This window comes from Monodelphis domestica, chromosome 2 (genome assembly GCF_027887165.1).
Source record: "Monodelphis domestica isolate mMonDom1 chromosome 2, mMonDom1.pri, whole genome shotgun sequence".
NCBI classification, from domain to species: domain Eukaryota; kingdom Metazoa; phylum Chordata; class Mammalia; order Didelphimorphia; family Didelphidae; genus Monodelphis; species Monodelphis domestica.
Window position 1 is genome coordinate 251,529,662 of NC_077228.1, and position 24,958 is coordinate 251,554,619.

At 37.1% G+C, this 24,958-nt stretch overlaps 1 protein-coding gene across 6 annotated transcripts; it reads left to right on the forward strand.

The window, feature by feature from the left end:
• ZSCAN16 (zinc finger and SCAN domain containing 16) lies at positions 1-22,960 on the forward strand. 6 transcript variants are annotated; one of them, XM_007483415.3, is made up of 5 exons: positions 17-129; positions 924-976; positions 1,636-2,120; positions 6,047-6,203; positions 20,352-22,960. In XM_007483415.3, the coding sequence occupies exons 3-5, from the start codon at positions 1,728-1,730 to the stop codon at positions 20,876-20,878; spliced, it is 1,077 nt and encodes a 358-aa protein (XP_007483477.1). In that variant the 5' UTR covers positions 17-129; positions 924-976; positions 1,636-1,727; the 3' UTR covers positions 20,879-22,960. The 6 variants fall into 6 exon arrangements, with proteins under 6 accessions (XP_056673464.1, XP_001374123.2, XP_007483477.1 ...); XM_007483416.3 differs by lacking the exon at positions 17-129 and adding an exon at positions 160-314; XM_056817486.1 differs by lacking the exon at positions 924-976 and having other exon boundaries at positions 1-861.
• Positions 22,961-24,958: the final 1,998 nt, after the last annotated feature.

A 24,958-nucleotide genomic window follows, 5' to 3' on the forward strand; every position in this document is an offset into this window, starting at 1 on the left:
AGCTTGGATTGGTGGACCGCTTTGCAATCATCATTTTGTCAGTATCTAAGGTGGCCTGTGGCCTTCCTTGCTCCTTGTCGCCTACTTTTTGCAACCGAATCCTCAAATCCCTAGCTCTACGAGCTTGCGGTGAGTGGGTCGAATAGCGACTAGGGGCAGGTGTGTGGAGGAGCTCCTTTCCATCTCCTCTGAGCCCCGCCTGCACATAGGGTTTACGGGTGGTGTCCGTTTCTGGGGCTTCCGCTAAGACTCTGGCCCCGCCTCCCTTCCTTTCGCTGCACCTACTGCGGACGAGGCCCTGCTCTGGTCCCCAGGTCAGAGTTCCTCTATATTGGCCCCTCCCGACACTGTGGAGTAGAGCCTCTCTAGAAGTCTGGGCATTGAAGACCGGGGGCGGTGTCAGGGACATCCCTCTGTAAGAGGATTGCTCCCTTTAATAGCGTAAAAGGGATTTTAACTCCTCTTGAGATCCAGGTCTTGCTTTTTGTTCCTCTTTTGTTTTATTCTCAATTTTGGCAATCCTACTCTTCTACGGGGCGTCTCTTAATGTCCACCCCTGGCTCCGCTTTCCCCCCTCTACCCTCATAGTTTCTCTTCTAGGCCCTCTTGGCAGATGTAAGGAAAAGAGACTAAAAAAGATCTTCAGCTGAGTGGACATAAAGCGTGCTTAGCATAGGAGGAAGTGGGATTAAGCTATAAAGAGAGGCAGTATGGTATAGGGAATGACGTGGTGAGCTTGGAATCTGGGCGACCCGGCTTCAAGTATACCTATATTCGTGGAAAGCATTTGGCCGATCAGAGCATCTGGCAACTCTTAAGACTATAAACTGCAGAACAATTGTGGATCTGCCTTGATAAAAGGCAAGTTTTCTTGATTAAAAGTTATTTCATCAAATTACAGGTCTACCTCTCTTTCTCCACAGGAATGCAAAAATCAAGGAACTGTTTACATTATTGGAGTGAAATTTTTGGATTTGTAAGATTTTATTATATCCTAGTCATTCCCCCTACTTTTTGTTATTGTTTAGTCTCTTTCCATTCCCCCTACTTATTGTTATTGTTTAGTCTCTTTCTTCGTGACCCCATTTGAGGTTTCTTTGGCAAAGATACTGTAGTGATTTGTCATTTCCTTCTCCAGCTCATCTTACAAATGAGGAACCTGGGGCAAACAGGATTAAGTGATTTGCCTAGGGTCACACAGGTAGTAAATGTATGAGGCCAGATCAGAACTCAAGAAGAGGAGTCTTCCTGACTCCTGCTGCTACTCTATCCACTGCACCAAGAAGCGGCCCATTTTTCCAATAGAATATTGTAAAACATAGAGGACTTAGAATGAGAGGATCTAGGTACTGGCACAAACTTGCTGTGATGCTTTGCAATTCATTTCCCCTTTGCTGAACTGTTTTCTTACCTATAAAATGTAGGGGTGGACTGGATCATCCCCTCACATACCATTTCTGGCTAACTTTCTGCGACCTTGACCAACAAGTCTCCACCTTTTCCAGTTGTTTAGTTATTCATTGTTCTCTTCCAGTAGAAATTACTTTCCATTTAGTGAAATTCTGCTTTATGTTTATTAGCATGTTTCTATTTTTGCAGTAACTTTTGTCACTCTCCATGTTAACTATTTCTCAGGAGTATCCTCAAAGAAGACCGGAAAAGGATCACCCTAAATTATAAACGTTAGCACCAACTGTAGTGATCCATCTTTTTTATACATATTTAGAATGGCTACACACCTTAACTCTGAAGCTCTGGAAGAGCAGGAGGATCTTTTTATAGTGAAAGAGGAAGCACATTACTGGGAACAAGAATCGAGCTTGCAACACAACCACAGCACAAGTGAAGTTTTCCGGCAGCATTTCAGACAGCTCTGCTATCAGGAGACATCTGGACCGCGTGAAGCTCTAACTCGTCTTCGTGAACTTTGCCATCAGTGGTTGAGACCAGAGATGCACACAAAAGAACAGATTTTGGAGTTCTTGGTATTAGAGCAGTTCTTAACTATCTTGCCCAAGGATCTGCAGACCTGGGTACAAGATCATCATCCAGAGAATGGAGAGGAAGCAGTGACTGTCCTGGAGGATTTGGAAAGAGAAATTGATGAACCAGCATACCAGGTGGGAAAGGGGAAGGTTGATTTATTTGGGGGTGAATAGAGTCCATACTAAAGGAAATATGAAATGTTTGAAGGAACCTAGAAAAGAGAGCACAGGGAAAAGGTGATGGAAGAGAGATTAGACTAGTTCTACATGTCCCCATGTGTGCTGAACTAGGGCCATCAGGAAACAGTTATAAAAAAATACAAATTTAATGAAGATAATATTGAAAAGGAAACAATTAGCTGGGTGGGAAATCCTACAACAAATTTCCCTGATAAGAATATCATTTCTACAATTTGTAAGTAACTAATTCAAATTTATAAGAAAAAGAGCTATTTTCCATTTTATAGGCTATAAACAAATAGGTCTCAAGGGAAGAAAAACAGACTATAGCCATATGAAAAAATATAGCAAGTCACTACTAATTAGAAAAATGCAAATTAAAGCAATTTAGAAATTTCAACCCAAACCCAAACAACCCAAACAAAGCAGGAAAATGACAAATGTTGCAGAGCTGGGGGGGGGGGGGGTGTTGGGGGAAAGGAAGGCACATTGATGCACTCTTAGTGGACCTGTGAATGCGTATAACCATTTTGAAAACAATTTGGAATTATACACACACACACACACACACACACACACACACACACACAAAACAAAATAATGCTTGCCTTTTGAACCCAATTATATCACTGCTTAGGCTTATACTCAAAATAGATTAAATAAAGAGGAAAAAAAATATTTACAGCAGCTCTCTTTGTGGTAACAAGATTCTCCCTCTTCCCCCCACCCCCTGACCAAAAGGAAAAAAACAAACAAACAAACAAACCTGGAAACTAAGAGAAAAAAACTAGATTTCAATGAGATATGACTGAATAAGTTGTATTATATGAATGTGATAAAGTACTATTGTACTGTAAGAAATGAGGAAATAGATACTTTAGGTTCAGGTAAAGTACATTAACTGAGAACAAGACTGGTTAAGTTAAAAATTAAATGCTGATAGAAAATATTACATTGATAGAGCAGCTGTGAATTGTTTTTTAGAAAACAAGATGGAAAGATACATTAAAAACTAAAGCTTTTCATGCTTATTACCCTAGGAATCCCTAAGATTAGGATTCCTAAGATTAGGCCCTAAAGGCATTATTAAGTGGGTTAAAAAGCTGTGTATATATGAAAATATTCCTGGAAGCTTTGTTTGTAATGTTAAAATAATTGGAAATAACACAAATGCAATAATTGGGAGAAATAGCTGAATAGATAGTGATATTTGAATGTAATGGATTGTATTATGTTTTAGAAATGACAAATTGAAAATATAAAGAAAAGATAAATAGATGAAGAGATAAAAAAGAATAATGTGATAACATAAAACACAAAATCAAGAGAAAAATATAAAAATGAAACAAATACAAAGGGAACTCAAAAGTGGAGGTTGTTTATATTATTTACATATTTTTATTAATTTACTTATTTTTAAACAAATTATAAACAATGTGGAATTTGAGGTTTTGCACATTTATTTTTGAATTTGTTTTTAGGAAGTGTTTGGTGGTGGTGGTGGTGTTTACTAAATGTGAAAATTTATTTTCATATACTGTATTAATTCTCATGTATTGGGGGAATTACTTTCTATTCCTCTGTCTGGGATCTGAGTCTGAGATACCATCTAGTCTGGTACTTTTTGCATTTTCTTTGTCCTTGAAAATCCAAAGGAATTGGATTTTTAACAGAATTTGTTTAATAATTGAAGGAGACAAGGGTTCTTTTCCTATGTAAGTGTTTCTCATGATGTAGGTATGGGGAGGAGTGGATAAGTTGATGGACCATCTCTTAATTAGCTATCAGCAATTAAGGTTGTCTTGGGATGGTCAAGGGAGGGTCTGAATAATAAGCTTCTAAAAATCTATCAGGCTGCCTTACCCAGATCAGGTTATGAGAGACAACCATGGACACTTATTTCACTTTGCCAGTTATGATGCTGGCCTAACCAATAAATCTGATATAATCAATAAGCTTTATATTCTTATCCAAAAACCAGTCTTTCAAGATAATTTTAATTGTAGCAGTATGTAACTTTTAAAATTGAAAAAAAAACAACTAGATGCTTTAAAAAGGCATGGCAAGACTTTTGTGAATGTCTACATTATGAAGAAAAGAGAAACAAAAGAACAATGTATACTATAATATCAGTATTATTGTGTTAACAATTTTGAGTATATTTAACAGATTTAGAGTATAGAATGAAATATAGTTATATCTATAATAATTTGTATACTATTCATTGAGGTAATTGTTTTACTTTATAATGCATATTTGTCAAAAAATTGTTTTTCTCTTTTTTTGATGGAATGGGGAACAAGAGAGATAAGATATATGTACATATTCTTTAATTTTTTGTTAATTTTTTTAAAATTTAGATTTTTGTTCATTAAAAAATTAAATTGTGAGGATGCTACAGATGTAACATGTTGCCTTTATTTTTAGATAATGTCTCTCATTTTACTTAACTGATTTACTTTATGATAAGAGACGTCTTACAAAGTGATCCGTAAATATTTGTAAAATAAAAATAAAACATGTCTCAACTTTTTTCTTAAAGTTATAAAAAGGAAGATTTCAGTTTAGAAAGTGTAGTAAATAAGGGATAGAGTAAATTTCATGGATTAGCTTTAAGAGGAAAAGAGGAGAATTTGGAATCAAGCCCTAAGGGGAAATATTCTAGAAAGAAGAAGAAGATCATGGGGTTTAACTGTTTTTAACTGTCACTCTCTCTGGATCTGGCTTTGACTGAGCTGGAAGGAGGATCTTTGCTCTGGCAATTTTCCCTTAGAAATCCTAATCTTGTGGAAAGGTTAGTAATTCCTGGGTTTGAGAATTTGCATTGGAGTATACTGCTTTTCCCCTGAAGTACAGAGACCATCTGCCTGAGATGAATGTGTCAGAAATCCACTTGGTGACCATAAACCCCAGGGTTTTGTCTTCTAGAACTCTGGATATACCTAGGAACAACCCCAGGCTGAAGGTAAGGGCTGAAATACATCTGTGAGTCCTTCCTCTTTTTCCTTTTTTTGATAATCCATACTGATTAGTATAGTAGGATAGTGAGACAACTGGGTTTTCTGGGTCTTAGAGATAAGGAGTTTAGAGTAGCTTGAGTGAATTCTCAAGAAGAAGAAATAATTCACCATGAGGTGAAAGAGGTTGGGTGGAGATTAGATCTATCATTTTAGGAACCTACTTATCATTTCCCCTTTACTCCTATTATAAAAAATAAACATTGTTTCTAAAGCCCAAGGGATTTTGTGCTTTACTGGCCCTGAAGAGGTCCTTAGGTGGGCAGTCATCATCTTCCATCCATCTAGGAAGGATTTTTATTTTAAAAAGACTGCCTTTTTTATTTATTTGGAGATGAAATGGGATAACTATATGTGATATTATCTTCTCTGTAACTGACTGTGTTCAAGCAGTAATTGGATCACTTTGTAAGAACTGTTTTAGAGGAATATCTAGTGATAGAAATTAAGATTGGAGTTCAGAAGTAGTTTGTCATGATTATTTGTATTATTGTAGCAATGGAATAATCCAGTGACACAACAAATCTGTTGATGAATTAGATTAATTGAAGCCATTGTCACTTTCTGCCACTCTTCCTTAGTTCCTTTTAGTACTGAATAAGGTACTCATTACTTTTTAGTTCCTCACATAGATATGAGTATAATTTACAAAGTTCTCAAAACAGCTCCGTGAGATATATAGTAAATATTATTGTGCTGGTTATAAAGATTAGAAACCTGAGGCCCAAAGAGGTGACTCCCAAAATTACTTTACAATTTTTCCTTGGTCCCTAGGAAATGTTTCTTTTGTTCTTTTTCTCTGAGGTTTTAGTTCAAACTCTTAAGTGATATTCTCACAAATCAGCTCGGTTTTATTGTCTCTAGGGTCCAGCCAATGTACATAGACAAGAAACACTCTTTGAAGAGATAGCACCTAAGGGAACATCAAGAACATCAACTGAGTCTCTAAGTATCCATCTCAATCCCAGGAAGACACAGCTGAAATGGAAATCCTGGGAACTCTATCCACTACAAAAGAATGGTAATAAGCAAAATTCTTTTGTGTTAGGAAGAAAGCAGTAGGAGAGCTGGTATTAATCATAAAAAGTGCATGTCATTTTTACAAATAGTTAAAATTTACCCTGCTTACCCCTCTTTAGAAGTGCGAGATGTAAAAAGCATTATTAGTTCATCGAGAATTCTTTAGAGGTCTGTGTGCTTGTTTAAAATGTTATTTCTTTATCTGGTTATGTTTTTATGTGCCCTATTTCTTCCTGTTCTTTAAAAGTTGGAGGTGAGAGTTCCCTTCCTAGAAATCATAGAATTAATTTCAATACTCCATGAGGATTAAAAGCTATCATCTGAATAAATAGGACCTGGGGTAAACAAAAGTGGATTGAACATTCCTTATACTTTTATGTTATTTTTCTAAAGATAAAAATAAAAAATATTCCTTTAAATTTCCTTTATAAGTAGACTTTTTTTTTAAACCCTTACCTTCCGTCTTGGAGTCAATACTGTGTATTGGCTCCAAGGCAGAAGAGTGGTAAGGTCTAGGCAATGGGGGTTAAGTGACTTGTCCAGGGTCACACAGCTGGGAAGTGTCTGAGGCCAGATTTGAACCTAGGACCTCCTGTCTCTAGGCCTGGCTCTCAATCCACTGAGCTACTCAGTTGCCCCCTAGACTTTTTTATTTTAATATTAGTCTGACAACTCCAGTTAGAATAGACAAGATCTCTATAACCTTTTTTTATAGTCCATCTGTCAAAGAACACATTGAAAGTTAGAACTTAAGTTAGATATCATAATCAAGCAAAATTTATATATTAGTTCCAGTTCTTTTTTCATTTCATACTCCCTCTCATTTCCCATAAGCCTAACACTTCAGCATGACTCCTGACCATTCAGGATCCCCACTCAAAACTACAGAATTTGAGAACTGGAAGGGATCTTAAAAATATTTTATGCAGCTTAAGAAACATACCAGACAAGTTTCATCTAGCCCATTGTAATAATTAAAATAAATATTTCTACCCACATATAGATATATATACATATATTTTATAAAGTTTATTGGAAGGGTAGACAAGGTTCCTATAAGTAACCTGACCACCTGGTGCCTAGCCTGCCAATCTCTTCCTCATTCCCCTTCACCTGCTGGCTTCGTCTCTTCTCCTTGTGGTTCTCCCTGGGTACTCTTTGTTTGTCTCCTCTGGTTCTCCCCAAATCGTAACTTTTATTGATGTACAGAACATACACTGACACAACCCTGGCACAACTGTGGTATGTTAGGAATATTTGACAGGCATGCAAAGTTACTCAGGAAGGGAGGGGATAAGCTTCCTTGACGCAATACTCCCTGTGATCCTTTGGGAGACCCATCTCCCCAATGGATCATTTAAATATAACTATCTTATAACTCTAAATACCTTCTAGCTAAAAGTACATACGATATTGCATTTTTCTAAGAGGGAGTTACAATAGTTAGAGATGGGAGTAAAATACAAAAACTGATTGATAGACGCATTGACAAAATGCCAATTAGGGGGCCGTCCCCTTTGGCATAAGTGTTTACATTCAGAATAAGTATGTTCAAGCCCCTTCACTTCAGTTCATTATATCCCAAAGCTCATTCTAGATCTTTTGATGCAGTGTGTAGCTTCTTCAGGCATCTTTACAGCACCTTCTCTAAAAGGATCCACTTTCTTGATTTTGAGTGTTGGCAAGTTTCTTTTCCTGAAATTTCTCCAAAAAATTTAAAACCTTGAATTTTAGGATAATTACACAATCCCCCTGAGGAAGGTGTTGACCAACACCAGAATCACACTTGGGTACGTGACTGAGTTATGAGGTATATGAAACAATTGTCAAAAGAAAAACAGAAAAAACAAACCACCCCCCCCAAAATCCCAAATAAACGAGTAAAAATTAAATTCTGTATAAAAATAATAAGAAAAATTGAATTGATAAAAATAAAATAGAAATCTGATGTATATAAAATTCAGAGTAAAAATATATATAACCTATAACAGGTTCTTGAATCATAGCAAGACCCAATTAAAGTGACCTATGTCTCACAAGCCTGTAGGACAATAGCAGTACTTTGCCCATTTACAGCCAGGACTACAGAAACTTGCCTAACTATAAGAGAGAAAAGACTAAGTTTCAGCAGCAAATAAGAAAATGATCCCCTGGTCTGATTTACCATCACTGTCAGAGATAAAGGGATCCTAGATGATAGCCAACCTGAGGTACTTGATTCAAAGTATTGTTCAAGTCCTGCATTTTAACATATGCCAAGCGCCACAACCTCAATTCACACACTAGGTTCGAGTCCTTTTGTATTGGCATAGAAGTTCAACAATCCTCTCTGGATTGGATTTGGTCTTTTTTGACCTCGTGCTACTTGGCACTGTATAGTGGCTCTTTTGTTCCCTTCTCTTGGAATCAAACATAATCATTAAACAAAGTACCATAATATTTGTCAATAAATGGCAGGTTTCCATAGTCAAAAGCCTTTTGGGTATGCATATTACTAGGGTTAATAGTTATATAAACTTATATCATAAACTTTATCCTTCAAGTAAAAAAACATTAACACTGATTTCATGTACTTCAAGTATCACCAAGGTTAGGAAAAAAGAAAGAAAAAAAACAAATATCCTATTACAAATATTGTAAACCTTAAAATTTCTTAGACTTATGAATGTTGGAAATTTCCCCATGGGGAAATTTCATACTTGAAAAGAATTTCCTACTGATAGTAAGAACTCTATTGGAATATGAAACTCCTTGGCATGAGAGGATCCTTCTCCTCCCTACTTAAGACTACTTTAGGACAGAAACCTTTTGCTAAACAATGGAAAGGGCTTTGACCTATGCTTAAGCATAGAACAGGAAGTTCTTTGAGTTATGATTGATTTTAGAATTGATACAATAGAGATACTTGGAATGACAGAACCAGGTCTTGGAAACTATAATCTCCATCCTACTTAGAGTAACAGGATTTAGGAAGGGCTGCAGCAAAGATCAAGATTTAATTATTTGAGAATATGACCTTCAACAGACATGTGCAAAGGGGAGAGACCTCTGGGCAGTCCTGGGTTAAGCTAGAGCCACCATTGGCACAGGGGAGATATCGACAGTGATTGGTAGATGTGAGAACTGAGGGGAGGGAACTTAGATTGTTTGCTTTAAGATAGCGGGGTCTGAGGACTGAGGAGGTGGCTCTGAAGGAGGTCTGAAGGGAGGTTTTTGCTCTGAAGGAGGTCTGAGAGGAGAGAGGTCCTGGAGGGAGAGCTCCTGGAGAGGTCTTGAAGGAGGCAGTGGAAGGAGAACTCAGGAGGAGTCAGGAGGAGAATTCTCTGGAAACATTTCTTGAAACGAGGCTCTCTTGAAGGTGGAGCCTGAGGTTGGCATGCCAACCTAGAGAGATCTTGGGTGAGTGATAAAACCAACTGACTGATTTATCTCTTAGGACTGAGGTCTAGGCCTTATTAGCTTGAGACCCTTCATTCTTATTCCTTTCTTACTTTCTCTCTTTTTCTATTGATTAATCAGTGTATTATAAATTAAATTTCTCTATAAAACCCAGTTGGCTTGGGCATATTCATAAATTGGGAATATATTCCCTGGCAACCATCTTATATTTATATAAACCCAAGACACAGTAGAAAACATTTCAGCGGTCATAATTGATATATATATATTTCCCTTGCTCCCAAACATTTTAATTATAACAGTTTATGGCTCCCACTCTCTTATCTACAACTATTTAATGCTCAAAACTAATTTAAATCTAACAATATAAAGAGGAAAAATAATTAAAAAAACATAATTTCACAGTTCACATTCCATGTGACAATGTGTTAGCCAAGCAGAGGCACAACACAAAAGGTGCTCACTCAAAAATGAAATGTATATCACTCTTAACTTGGCCAGGATCCACAGTGTGAGTGTACATAATTTTTTTACTAGGTAAATGTCTTTTTAAAACAGTAGTACAACTAATACAGATTCTAAAAAATACCAAAATCTCCAAAATTATAAGAGTCCATTTATGACAATAGCAAACAAGCCCAGTATCATTAGGATTTACATGACTTGCTGTGTGACATTTAAAAACCTTTGAAATCATGAATACTTGTCACAAGTTCTACAGATTTAGCCAATCTTTCAACTTTGGCAAATATATTATTAACAAAGTCTATTATTACCATCATTCCAAAATTGATGGGAGAGAAAACCCAGAAAAACCTCTGTACAGTTGATGAAGAGTTACAAATACAAGAAATCCATATTGAAGCTACTGGGCTTCACAGGAAAAATCATTCCTACCTACTGGATGAGATTATAATATATCACAGGTTAACTAAGCCACTTGGGCACCTCCCTTACTCTTGGTATGAGACTGTAACAATGTAACAGACTGTCTCCAATATGTCCCAACCATTTTTACATGGAACTGAGCACTAAGAAGCAAAAATCACTTCAGGTGTGTCATCCATTACATTTGTAATAAATGCAGAGATGGGAAAATACAACAATACCATTGCACTTTACTTCAACTACAAATGGACCCTTACCTCTTGTTACAAACATCTCAAGAGGAAGGAAAATGAATGATCAGAGGTAGGGATGCTCCCACATATCTGAAAACCATGTCTGAATACTCATTAAAATAAATTTAAAATTTTAATATTAATTATTTTATAATTATATAATATTTATAATTATATAATAATATATAATTGTATGTTTATAATTAAATATAATTAAAATAATAATAATAATATTAAATAAGTACATTCTTCAAAACCATTATACAGGTTGAAACCAATTCGATGGAGTTCATCCATCATCTGTGTGTAACAATTAACAAAAGGAAAAAAGGAACAAAATGCTATTTGTGGGCTTTTACAAAGATATTCTTCAGTACAATCATAGTCACAGGGGAGTTACAAATAAAGACAATTTAACAAAATATTTCAATTTTGATAACTTATAAAGCGGTTATCAGTACATTACATATATCTTGTATTTAGAATTGACTTACAGATACTTCTTCATTCTGGAGAGGGGAACAGTTAATGTCCAATAAGTCAATTAGGTCTGAAGAGCCTTAAAATTCACCTCCAGACTCTTTGAGGTTCCTTCCCCTCCCAAATACCATCATACATCACAATTCCTTTGTCCATACCTCTAGGGTCTCCCATGCTGAGGAGAGTTCCCACATTGAGTATAGGTGTTTGGGTGTGATTTTTTATTTTCCTCATTTGAATAACTGTTCCTCCTATCAATATTACTGTTCCCAAAACTTCCATTCCTAATTACCTGATTCCTCTTCTTACAATTCATAATCACATGATCAACTTTTCCACTAAAATAACATGTTAGTGGTTGTTTTATGGCTTCTTGTAAGGGACCTATGATCTCTCCTTGCTTTACCTTTACAACTGCTTCAGTTAATTCTTTTATTTCCTTCCTCAATGTCTCTACTAAAGTATCATTCTCCTTATCCTTCTCACCCTGTTTAGAAGTCAATTCATTTATTTCTTCCCTTAATGCTTCCACTAAATCAGGGTTCTCCTCCTTTTTCTTCTGTCCCTCAAAAGCATAAACTGCCACTCTTTTCAATTCTTCAAGATCCATAGTAGACCAATTTGGCCAGCTAGTAATAAAATAATTCCTAACTTCCTTACAACTGTTTTTCACAAATTGTATTCTAATTTGTCTAAGGTCCTCTTCCCTATCCAGATCAAGCTCAATATATCTTCCTCCCAACTCGATAAGTCTATCGATAAATTGGATGGGATTTTCTCTATCTTCTTGCTTAAGATTTTCAAATTTAGTCCATGTACCAGGCCTATCAGAACAGGCTCTCATAGCTTTTATCAAGCTATATATAGCATTTCTAGCCTGGCATAGTTGTAAGTAATTTTGCTCTGAATTTGGGTCCCATTTGGGATCTTCAGTTGGCCAATGAACTGTTCCCTCTCCTTGGGCCTGATTAACAAGAGAAAGAATCTTATTCCTTTCCCTTTCTGTTAGCAAGGCCTGGAGTAAATCTTCTACATCAAGCCATGTGGGATTATATGTGCGAAAAATGCTTTCAAACTTATCTATCACCACCACAGGGTCAGCTTCATATGAAGGTGTTTTTCTTTGAATCTCTCAATTTCCTGTGGAGAAAAAGGTGTATGATGTCTAATGTTTACTAAATCTCCCTGTCTGTTTTAAGTAGGGACAACTCTTAGAGGGAAAAGACCTTTATTTGAATCATCTGTGGCAACTGCTGCTTGGTATGTGTTCTGGAGTTTAATGGAGTGGGTTATAGTGAGGCTGGTAGGGGAAGGGGGTAGGGTGGAATGGAATGGAGCTGGTCAGTAGGTGGGGAGGCAAAGCAGAAAGGATTGGGGGTGGGATGGGGGAGTGGTGGAGAGGAATGGGGAAGGGGCTGGGAATGGGGGGTAGAGGAACTGGGTGGGGTGCAGAGGAGTAGGATGGGTGAGGTCTAGATGGGTCATAGTAAGGTGGGTAGGGAGAAGGGTATGGAAAAGGATGGGAGTAGGGATGGTACGGATGGGGATAGGGAAGATGGGTGGGCAATGGAGGTAGATTGGGAGGAAAGGGGATGGGAGAAGTGGGGGATGAGCAAGGTCTGACAGGGAGAGGATCTGAGGGGTTCAAGTCCTGTTTTGGGTCAATATGAGGAAAAACCTCCTCACAGGCCAGGTGGGATGATAGAGCATGTTCCTTGCTATATTTCACTGAAGGAGTTAAGCTAGAATGGTTTGGTTCCAAAAAAAGAAAGTTTCCTTACTGGAGGGGATGATCGATACAGCAATTTGATATGCCCATAAGTACCAGTATTTATAATCTTTGGACTTTTTGTTTTTAATGGCTAACTTCAAATCCTTTAAGATCTTGAAGTCAAAAGAGCCATATTTTGGACAGGTAAAAGATATGTCCATCCATGCTTTACAAAGCTTTCTAGCTTCTTTCTTTGTCATCCAATTCTCCTTAGGCAAATTTGGATCATTCCAGCAATTTAGAGATTTATGCAGGGGTGAATCAGAAGGAATAGTTCCTGATTTTCTTTTATGTGTCATAGTATTTCCCATATTGTCTAGTCTGTATGTCCTATTTAAGCTAGTATGAGTATTGCTAAATGATCAGTTTAAACAATGAAAACTTCCTAAAGCATAAAAAAGTGGAGACACAATGTTATTGTGGAAGGCAATAGGAGTTTTAAAACAAAAGGCTAATGTAAGGAAACAGTAATTATAGCACAGTAATAGTATCAATAATGAATGTGTATTTAGTGTAATAATTATTGTTAATAATAATAAACAACAACATTAATGTATTATAATTATTAATGATGTTATTAATAATTAACAGTATGCATTTATTATAGTCATTTTTATTAATAATTAAAAACCATTAACAAGTATCAGTAATCAATAATAACCATTAGTAATAAATAATGACTAATAATAGTTATTGAAAATTAACAATCATTGTTATTGATAGTATTATTAATACTATTGTGTTCTAAAATTATTCCTTAATATCACATGTAATTAATTCAATTTAATGTTGTCTTTGTTCAATTTTAGAAATTTGGTCTTTAATTTAAATTCATTATTATTAATATTTCCTATTAATAATCCTTTTATTTAAATATATTCAATTTAATAGCATTATTTTAGATCACTAGTAGTAGTAGCAAAGGAATTCTTTTTTTATTTTCCTGCAGTTTTAATTCTTGACAGTGGGTAGCACTATAAATGTGTGTAGAGTGGAAGGCACCTGTGGATAGACCTATCTAAGCCAACAGTCAGATAAAGAGAAAGCAAAAAAAAAAATGCCTTTTAATATGCTAAAGAAAGGTAGACAGTCTTCTAGGAAAGCTTTGAGTGATTTTAGATATGCTAAAGAAGCTAGGTAGTCTACCAGCAAAGTTTGAGGGTGGAGGAGGGAGAGAGAAAAATGCAATTTCAAGAAACAAATTCCAAAAGAACACTTCCTCTTAACCCAGGTTTAAGGACTTTGGAGGGGGGGAGGGAAAGAAAAATGGAGTTAAATCCCTTCCCCTGTAACAGCCACATGTTTTTAAAGTTGGGGGGCAGGGATCCCCTAACCCTAGTGCACAGCCTGGAAGGACCCTCAGAATTAATTTAATGAGTGACTCTGAGCAGGTCCCTGCTGCAGTGACGCTTGGGGAAAGTCAGGCAGACACTGGGCTGGTAAAGATTCATTGGATCCTAGTGCCCCTTGGTTTAAAACAGGTCAGGTTGGGTGGGTGTAGGTGGCCATGTGGGGAGAGTGTAGACTCTGGGAAAAAAATAGGAGTCTGCATTTCACACCCCCAGGATCCAGCCCTTTAATATAAAGCAGCAGCTCCCCTGCCTGGGTCCCTGGTTCCTCTTTGGGCAAAAAGCCTCCTTTCCCTTCTTTACTGCCCCAGGGAGCCCCTAAACTATACCCCAGGATTAATTTAAGAGGGTGTCTTCATGCTCAGCATAGTGCCTGGCTGAGCAAAGCAGCAGTACCAGCCAGTCGTTTCCCACGCCCTGGGAAGTCAGAAGACTGGACTTCTAAAGTAAGAGAACGGGGTGGGGAAACTCAGGGGAGGGAGTTTTTCTCACTAGTCCATCTTAAGAGGTGCTTAGATGATTCTCTTTCTCTTTCTCAGCAAGTTTCCATCTCTACAGGCAGGTAGCAGCCGCTTCTATCTTTAAGCTTAACTAAGCACTAACTCAAAACTTCTCAGAAGAAAAGCAAGGTTCTAAAAAAAATCTCTGACTATGGTTGCCATCTATAATAATTAAAATAATATTTCCTATCCACACACACACACACACACACACATATATATATATGTATATATATATATATATATATATATATATATATATATAATAAAGTTTATTGGAAGGGTAGACAATGTTCCTATAAGTAACCTGACCACATGGTGCCTAGCCTGCCAGTTTCTACCTCATTCCCCTTCACCTGCTGGCTCTGTCTCTTCTCCTCATGGTTCCCACCATAGTACTCTTCGTTTGTCTCCTCTGGTTCTCCCCAAACCTTAAGTTTTATTGAAGTACAGAACGTACATTGATATAATCCTGGTGCAACTGTGGTATGTCAGGAATGTTTGATAGACAGATAAAGTTACTCAGGAGGGGGAGGGATTAAGCTTCCTTGACATACCAGTTTAAAATTTTGCCAGTGATGGGCGATATAACAGCACTGGACTTCAGTTGCCTGTGCATCAATCTCCAAGCACCCAGCCTGACCACCTATAGCTCCACAGGGATTGTCTTGCTCCAACCCAAGTATTCTCCATGTACCCCTCTCTATTTCCTATTCTCCCTTTCCAATCATACAGAGTAAGTTCCTGGTGCTATGGGACCACACCACCTGAGGCCAAACCTTTGTGGACGATGATAACCTACTAATTTCTCAATGGTTAATGCACTTTCATCCGTTCATGTGCACTCTTTCCCAGTGATTCTGAACCCGAGTGCCATTTTAAAAATCTTGTTCTCCACCCCCACTGACTGCTTCCTTATTCCCTTACCCCTTATCCTAACCCTCCCACAAAAACTACCCAGCCCTTCTACTGTGCTCCAGGTAAACAAACTATAAATTTTGACTAAAAACTTTTCCTTTCTTCCTTCCTCTATCTTACACTCACTGAGACCTATCTCCCTCCTGGACACAGAACTTCCCTGTCTACTAAGAATTGGGTGAACTTTTACTCATACTTATCTGTGGTGGATAAATTGTGTTATTTCTTGTTCTCCCTTGCCCCTTCCAGTTTCTCTCTTTACCACCATCACTCAGTAATTTTTCTTCCTTAGAGGTTCCTTCAATCCATATTTTTCACCTAATAAAAATTCTGATAGCTTGTTTTCTATAGATCTCTAGGACATTTTCACTTCCATAATGTGTTCAGTACCTGGCTCAGAAACTGTCCTCTCCACTTCTTGCCTTCATACTAGGTGATTTCAACATACAAATGATACTACCTAAAATTCCGTAACCTCTCAATTCTTCAACTTAATCATTTGTCCTCCATTCCACCACAGATACACACAGAAATTCCCTTGATTCCTTTGATCTTGTCATTAACCATAATGTTTCATATTCATGTTTATGAACTCTGTATTTCCTTTATCTAATCTGTTGATATTTCAGTCCTCCCTCTGCCTTGCAATCTAGAACTTGTTTACCCAAACCTCCACCCCTTGACTCTTTTTCTAAGCCATTACTCTTTCATTGACCATCTTCCCTTCTCCATCTTAACCCCTTGGTGAATCAGTCCAACACTTCAGTGTCCTTTTCTCTTGCATCCCTCACCCTTTTAGCCTATATAAGATCTTGCCTTGCCAAACCTAGAATTTTCCTGCCATCCTGTGCCTTTACTCCATTGAGAAGAATAAGTACATGCAACTATGCAATGCTAAAAAAAAACAACTTAAAACCATGCTTACTGGGTCTGCTACAAATTTGTTTCATAATCTGTACCGAAAGGCAATCTCTTTTCACTTCCCTAGTCAAATCACTTTCCAACTTACCATAGAACTTTTAACAAACCTTTTTGTTCCTCTTCCTCAAACTCTACTCCCACCCTCTCAGCTGAGAAACTTGTCTTATATGGCAATGAAAACATAGGGGTAATTTGCAAAGAGCTCCCTTTTCTCCCCTGTTCCTCCTCTCACGTTATTCAAGATATGACACTTTCTGCCACTCTCTTCTCCCTGTTTCACATGAAGAGGTGGCTCTATACATACACAAGAGATCTCCTTCCATTCTTTCTTCAGCAGATTATCTCCTCTACCATCCCTACTCATAAATTTTTAATCACTCTCTATCCCTACTACATATAAATATACTCATGTTTTCCTTATCCTTAAACTTTATCTCTGCTGACTACCATCTTATATCTCTGATGCATTTCTTAATGCCTTGAAGTCTGGCTTCATTCATACTCCATTACTAAACTGAAATCTCTGTCTTCAAAGATGCCCATGGTCACTTAATTGTTGATTGTATTAACTTTTTCTTGGTTCTCATCCTCTTTGACTTCTCTGCAGCTTTTGACACTGTTAACTCATTCCTCCTGGACACTCTTCTCACATGAGTTTTGTGACATTTCCATCTCCTATCTCTTTGACTATGAAATGCTTTCCTAGGTTTTTAGTATATATCTAGATACGGTTTTACCAGTAAGATATTCTAGGCCAGGTTTGACTTAGACTTGGGCTTGAATTGAAATGAGATATTAAGAGACCATCATGTTTTGTTTTTAAATTTGATTTATTATTATTTTAAATTAAATCTATCTTCTCTCCCATAACCCCATATTGAAAAAGGAAAAAAAACCCTCCTAAAATATGCAGAGTTAAGCAAAAACAAATTTCCTCATTGACGATTCTTGTTAAAAATGTTATTTCTTAAGGATTTTTTAAAAATGTTAATATGTGCCCTGATACTTACCCTTTTGAAATTGGCTAAACTCTTTAAGAGTGTGCAGCTAGATGCCACAGTGGCTAAAGTAACAGGCCAGGAGTCAGAAAGATTTATCTCCATGATTTCAAATCTGGCCTCAGAAATTTACTATGTGACCCTGGGCAAGCCATTTAACCCTATTAGCCTCAGGTTCTTCATCTGTAAAATGATCTGGAAAATGGCAACCCACTCCAGTATCTTTGCCATGAAGACCTCAAAAATGTGATCACAAAAAGTTGTACATGATTGGCATTACTTAAGAACCACAACAAACTCTTTGAGAAGCCTATCTTCAATTGGTGGCTCCACTTATTTTCTATTACTTTGTTTTAACTCCTTGCAATTTGACTTCTGACCTAATCATTCAAATGAAATTTCTCCAAAGTAAACTAATGATATTATTTGCCAAAGTTACTAATTGTCAAATTGAATGGCTTTTTCTCAATTCTTATCCTTCTCTACCTCCACAGTCTTTGACATGGTATTATTCTCTTCTCTATGATACTCTTTTCTCTCTAGGTTTTTGTGATGCTGCTCTTTCCTATTTGTCTGACTTACCTTAGTTCTGTCTTAATCTGTATCATGCTCACTAATTGTGGGAGTCCCCCAAGATTCTGGATCCTCTTCACTTCTTTACATATACTATTTTACTTTGTGATCACTTCATCTCTCATGGATTCAATTATCATCTGTGAAAATGACTCTCAGATTTACCTGTTCAGCTTCAACCTCTTTCTTTACTCAAGTCTTACATTTCTAATTAAACCTGTTAGATATCTCAAAATGGATGTTTCATTGACTCTTTAAACTTAGAAAATTCAAAACTGAATTAATTTTATTTCTCCCCAAATCTTGCCCTCTTTCAGACTTCCCTATTATTCTTACCTTCTGTCTTAAAATTGATACTAAATATTATTTCCAAAGAAGAAGAGCAGTAAGGGCTAGGTAGTTACCCAAAGTCACATAACTAGGAAGTGTCTGAGTTCAGATTTAAACCTAGGACCTCTTGGCTATAGGCCTTATTCTCTATCCATTGAGCCAACTAGCTGCCCCTTCCCTGTTATTATTGATGATACCACTATCCTCCTGGTCACCAGGCTTGCAACATAGATATCAACCTTGACTCCTCATTCTCTCTCTCATCTCTCACACACTGTTATATCAGATCAATTGTCAAGTCTTGCCTTTTCTTTCTTCATAACATAACTCCTGACTATTTTCTGATGCTTTAGCCACCATGATGCATGCCATTATTATCTTATACCTTGGCTACTGAATTTCTTTTTACAATTTTTACTGGTTATGCATGCCTGGAATACATTCCTTCCCCATCTCTGCCTCCTAACTTCCATAGCTTCCTTCTAGTCTCAGCTAAAGTTCCAGTTTCTGAAAGAAATCTTTATCAGCTCACCATAATCTTACTATCTTCCCTCTGAGACTACCCCCAATTTTCCTGTATATATCTTGTTTGTTTGATCAAGTTGAAAAAAATATCTTAATATGCATCCTGAGTTTATCACCTCTCCGTTAGGAGATGGGTAGCATGTTTCATCAATTACCCCTTTGGAATTGTGAGGGATCATTATGTTCATTCGATTTCTTAGGTCTTTCACAGTTTATCTTGACAGTGTTGCTATTGTATAAACAGTTCTGGTTCTACTCATTTCATTTGACTCAATACACTTGTTTATATGTAAGTCTTCCAGATTTTTCTGAATAATCTTGCTTATTTCTTGGAGCTCAGGGTTATTTCATTACAATCACAGTTTGTTCAGGAGTTTCTTGACTAAAATGCACTTTCTTGGTTTCTAATTTTTTTGTTAACATAGAAAGAGACACACTAAATATTTTTGAATATACTGATATTTGTGCATACAAACATTTTTCCTTAGTTCTGTGTGGTAACAGGTCTAGAATCATATCCTTTGAGTCAAAGCATATGCACAATTAGTAATTTTTTAAAATATTTTTAATTTTTTCCCCAATTACATATAAACACAATTTTTAACATTCATTTTTTTAATTTGAGTTCCAAATTCTCTCTCTCCCTCCCTCTCTCCCTTTCTGAGATAGCAAACAATTTGATTTAGGTTATACATGTATAGTCATGCAAAACATATTTCCATGTTAGTCGTATTGTGAAAGAAAACAGACCCCAAAAAAGTAAAAAATAATATGCTTCAATATGCATTCAGACTCCATCAGTTCTTTCTCTGGAGATGGATAACTTTTTCAGCATGAATGCTTTGGAATTGCCTTGGATCTTTGTATTTTTGAGAATAGCTAAGTCATTCACAGTTACAATATTGTTATTTCTATACTATCTTACAATATTGCTATTACTGTATACAGTGTTCTTCTGGTTCACTTCACTTTGCATCAGTTCATGTCTTTCCGGGTTTTCTGAAGTTGTCCTGTTCATCATTTCTTATAGCACAATAGTATTCCATTATAATCATATACTGCAACTAGTTCAGCCATTCCCCAATTGATGGTCATGGCTTCAATTTCCAGTTGTTAACCACCACAAAAACAGTTGCTATAAATATTTTTGTGTATATAGAGTCTTTTCCTTTTTTTAATTTTTTGATTCATTGTAAACCCTTCTTTTAAGTTACTTTCTATTAACATAAGAGTAACAGGAGACTTGCAAAATTTATTATTTCAGATGATGAAACCAAGACTGAAAATGTGGGATTGATTCAAAAGGAAGAAACTTCTGAAGACATGGAATCACTCGGGGACATATATGGCAGACTCAGTGGGCATATTTCCTGGGATCCTATATTCAGACAAGCTTTTGAACCTGAAGACAGATTAGAATGGCAACAGGAAAACCTTGAAGGGAAAAGACGACACAAATGTGATGAGTGTGGAAAAGGTTTCAGTCATAGCTCAGACCTTAGTAAGCATAAGAGAACTCACACTGGGGAGAAGCCCTATAAATGTGATGAGTGTGGAAAAGCTTTTATTCAGCGCTCACATCTCATTGGACATCAGAGGGTTCACACTGGAGTGAAGCCATACAAATGTAAAGAATGTGGGAAAGATTTCAGTGGTCGAACAGGCCTTGTTCAACATCAGAGAATCCACACTGGAGAGAAACCCTATGAATGTGATGAATGTGGGAGACCCTTCCGTGTGAGTTCAGCACTTATTCGACATCAACGAATCCATACAAACAAGTTCTATTGATGAAAATCACAAAAACCTTCATTAGTCGTTCAAGCTAGACATATAAGATCAAAACAAGAGAAAATTTGTGATTGTTCTATGAGGGAAATATCAGTAACCATTGAAACTTTTTCTAGAAAAAGAAAATCCATCTGAATATTTTTGTTTGTTTTATTTGCCAGATCAATTTTGGGGAGAAGAGAGGGGTAAGAGATGGGGACCAGGGAAAATTATGTTTTTTTAAAGGCCTACATTGTCCTTAAATCTGTTTTAGAGAAAGCTGTTTACCTCACAATACTTTCTGGAATGAATAGCTTTTGAGACTAATACTCCTACATCATTCAACCTTCTCTCCCAAATTCCTTCAATCTTGACTCCAGTGGTAAGTCAAAATGTGACTATAGCCAAGTCATCTTCCGTGCCTCAGTTTCCCTTTCTTTAAAATGTGGAAGTTAATCCTAGCACTATTAATTCACAGGCATGTTGTGAGAATAAACTCATAATCAATGGAAAGTGCTTTGAAATTGTTTTAATTTCTATAATACTACTAATAGTTATCACTGCTATTCTCACATTTAGTTGTATAATGCTTAAAACTTTATTCTTATTATAATTCCTACCCAAGGGGACTTGACCTCTTTGTGGGAAAGTTTTCTTTGGGCACTGGGAAAAGGAGTCTAAACTAAGAAAGATAGTAGGCAGAAATGGTAGTTAGCTGTATTGGATGTTAGAGTAAGGCAGTAGTGAACATCAGGAGTTGAATCTGAGAAAATGACAAGAATAAAAGGAGTCAAAAGCAGTGGCAGGAGTCCAAGAGAATGGGAGGTAAAAGGTAAAGATGTAAAATATTTTGGCTTAAATGATAGTATCATTTTGATATTTATCTTGTCATTTTCAAAATTCACTTCAGCAAGTATTTATTAAGCACCTAATATATGACAGGCACTGTGCTAGACATAGAATAAAGAGACAAAAACAAATATCTCTGCCCTCAAGATTACATCTTACTTGATGGCAGGTATAGCAATATCAGAAGCTGATTATTATATAATTATATTGTTTCCTATGAAATTATAGTTATATTCTTAGTCATTTTTATCCAAGATAATGTTTATGTCATCTATCCATTGTGAAATATCTATATGGCTATATTAAGTGATTACTAACCAACTTTTTACATTTATGAGGAGGGATACAATGGCACAGATAACTGAAAACATCAATGCAAAATCTTTTTCTATTCAGTTTTTATCTGCTTTTTCTTTGTAGCAGCTTTACTCTTCCAGTTAGAGTTGGCTATGACAGAGTAGTGATGGCGAATGTATGGTATGCATGCCACAAATAACATACAGAGTACTCTCTGTGGGCATATGGGCTGTCCTCCCCCCACCTTAACCCCAGAATTCATTACTAGAAAGGTAGAGGGACTTGAGCAGAACTGCTCCCTTCCCCCTCTCCACCGTGCCTGATGACATTCTTTCACATCACTTGCCCCTCTGCCTAGCAACCCAATGGGAATACACAGAAGGGAGGGTGGGTGGCTCACGGGTGGCAGAGCTGATAGGGATAAGAGTGCTCTGGCCACTCCCCTCCCCCTCTCCACTGTGCCTGATAACATATTTTCACTTCACTTACCCCTCTGCCCAGCAGCCCAATGAGAGTACTTCCTCCCTCCCCTGTCTGGAGTAAGGCGGGCAGGTCACAGGCAGCAGAGCTGAAGGGGAGCAGAACTCTCAGGCCAATACCCTTCCCCTCTCTATACTCACTGAGGACATTCCTCACTTCACCCACCCCTCTGCCCATCAGCCCAATGGGAGCATTTCCTCCTTCTCCTGTGTGGAGTAAGGGCAGACCAGGGGGGGGGGGAGGTCAGGGCAGTCAGGTCTCTCAGGGCACATGGTCTCTGAGGGCATGGCATGTGGTCTCTAAAAGGTTCTCCATCACTGACTTAGAGCAAGTTAACAAAGGTAATCAAGGCTCAGAGTATTTAAACTACTGAACATCTCTGACTACTTTGAATTGATGCTCCCTAGACTGGTTATTTCAACAATCATTTTTTTAAATGCAAAGTGCTTGGGAGAAAATAAAGTCTGATAAAGTGTGGTCTTTGCCTTTGTACTGCTCTCTATCTAGACCCTATGGGACCTGCTGTTTACTGTAGTGATCCAAGCAGATGAGGACCTGTGGGATAGTAGTAAAACAGAGATGTGGGGGACACACATGCACACACATGGAGATAGAATATACAGGGATTTTCTATGAGGTATTAGAGAAAGAGGGAAAAAAACCTTTTTTTTAGCATCCATGAGAAAGATATTATTGGAAATAATAAGGTGATAAGAAAGATAAGGTTTAGGAGGAAAATTAAGTTTAGATCTAGATGTGTTGAGTATGAAGTATTATTGGTTTGTCCAGATAGAGAGGTCAGTAGGCAGTTAGAAATATAGAAGTCTGGCCCTGAAATGGGTCACAGATTTAGCCCCCAACCTGGTCTGAAGCCTGCAGCTAAGTGAACAAGGCAGGGAATATAGACCAAGCCAAAAGATCCTTTCAACTATCTGATGAACCAAGGACACTAGTAGTTTAGTGGAGCTTGAGATATTGGTACCAAAGAGTATGATCACATGAGTTCAGTGGTTACCACTAATAAGTAAGATATTCCAAAAGGCAAGATGATAGGTTTATGACCCAGAACAATCTATCCCCAAATTAGAGTGTAATTTTACAAGGAGAATTTTGGAATTTTTAATGAAAAAGAGTGCATCAGGGGTTCTAGGTGAAAAAACCAATGCTGCCTTTAAACTTTGAAAAATGAACACAAAAAGACTAGAAAAACAAGAAAATAAATACTAATGAGCAATCAGAAGGCAATATACAAGAATGAAGTGTTTTATATCATAATTGGAGGCACTACAAGTCTTTCCTCAGAATTGTAGTGTCATAAGGAATCAGAAAGGTAATTTAATTAAATAAGTCAGAGATGGGAATGATTTTAAGTTATTAGATGTGCAAGTAGAGAACTACACAAAGAAGAAGGGATGGGGAAACAGGGGTTACCTGAATCTCATTTTCATCTGAAATTACCAAAAGATGAGATCACAGAGAGACAAACCCCACAGAAAAAAGGAAAGAACAGAGAAAGGTGGGGGAAATTTCAAGAAGAATTAATCATAAGCAAAACAAACTAACCTCAAAGAATGAATCATGAAGAGGGATTTAAAAATTAAAAGCATAGGCGATTGAGGGTTTGAAATTGGAAGCAAATGTCCTAAAGTATTTGTGACATTTTTAATCCTCTAATACTTGGTCAATTTTTATAAAGGTGACATGCATAGCTGAGAATATTTATACAATTTTAATTCCTGTTCAATAATTACCAGAGATCTATATAGCTAACTTTTCTAAAATTCCAATCAGGTTCTTGGACAGGGGAGGGATGGTGAGTGCACATGGATGTGTGTGTGTGTGCATGTGTGGGTTTTGTTAAATTTGTCTGAGTATGACAGGAATACAGTGAGATGCCACCATTATAATAGGACCAGAATTTTACCCTCTTAGAAAAAGTATAAGCTAAGCTAGATTTTCTCTAAAAGGAAAATGACTGACACATGGGTAGAGAGCAAAGCTCAATTTCTGCTCACATGGCTTCCTAGTCCCCTAGTGATAGTCCCCTAAAGAACTTTGAATGACTTGTTCTGTCATTTCCGTCATACCCAACTCTTTGTGACCCCATTTGGGATTTTCTTGGCAAAAATACTGATGTGGATCACTATCTCCAGCTCATTTTACAGATGAGGAAAATAAGGCAAAAAGTTACGTTTCTTGCCCAGAATCACACAGCTAGGAAATGTCTAAGGACAGATTTGAACTCAGGAAGATGAGACTCCAGGCCTGGCATTCTATCCAGTGCACCACCTAGTTGTTCCTTGAAAAATTTAAGAACTCTAATCCATGTGTCCAAAGATCCTATGATAAAGCATGCTCCTCCCCTCCAGACAGGTGATGGACACAATGTACAAAAAGAGACATATGGATGTTTTGTTTGAATGCTTATTTATTATAAGAACAGTTTGGTTTTTTAGAGGGAGGTTGCTCCTTTCT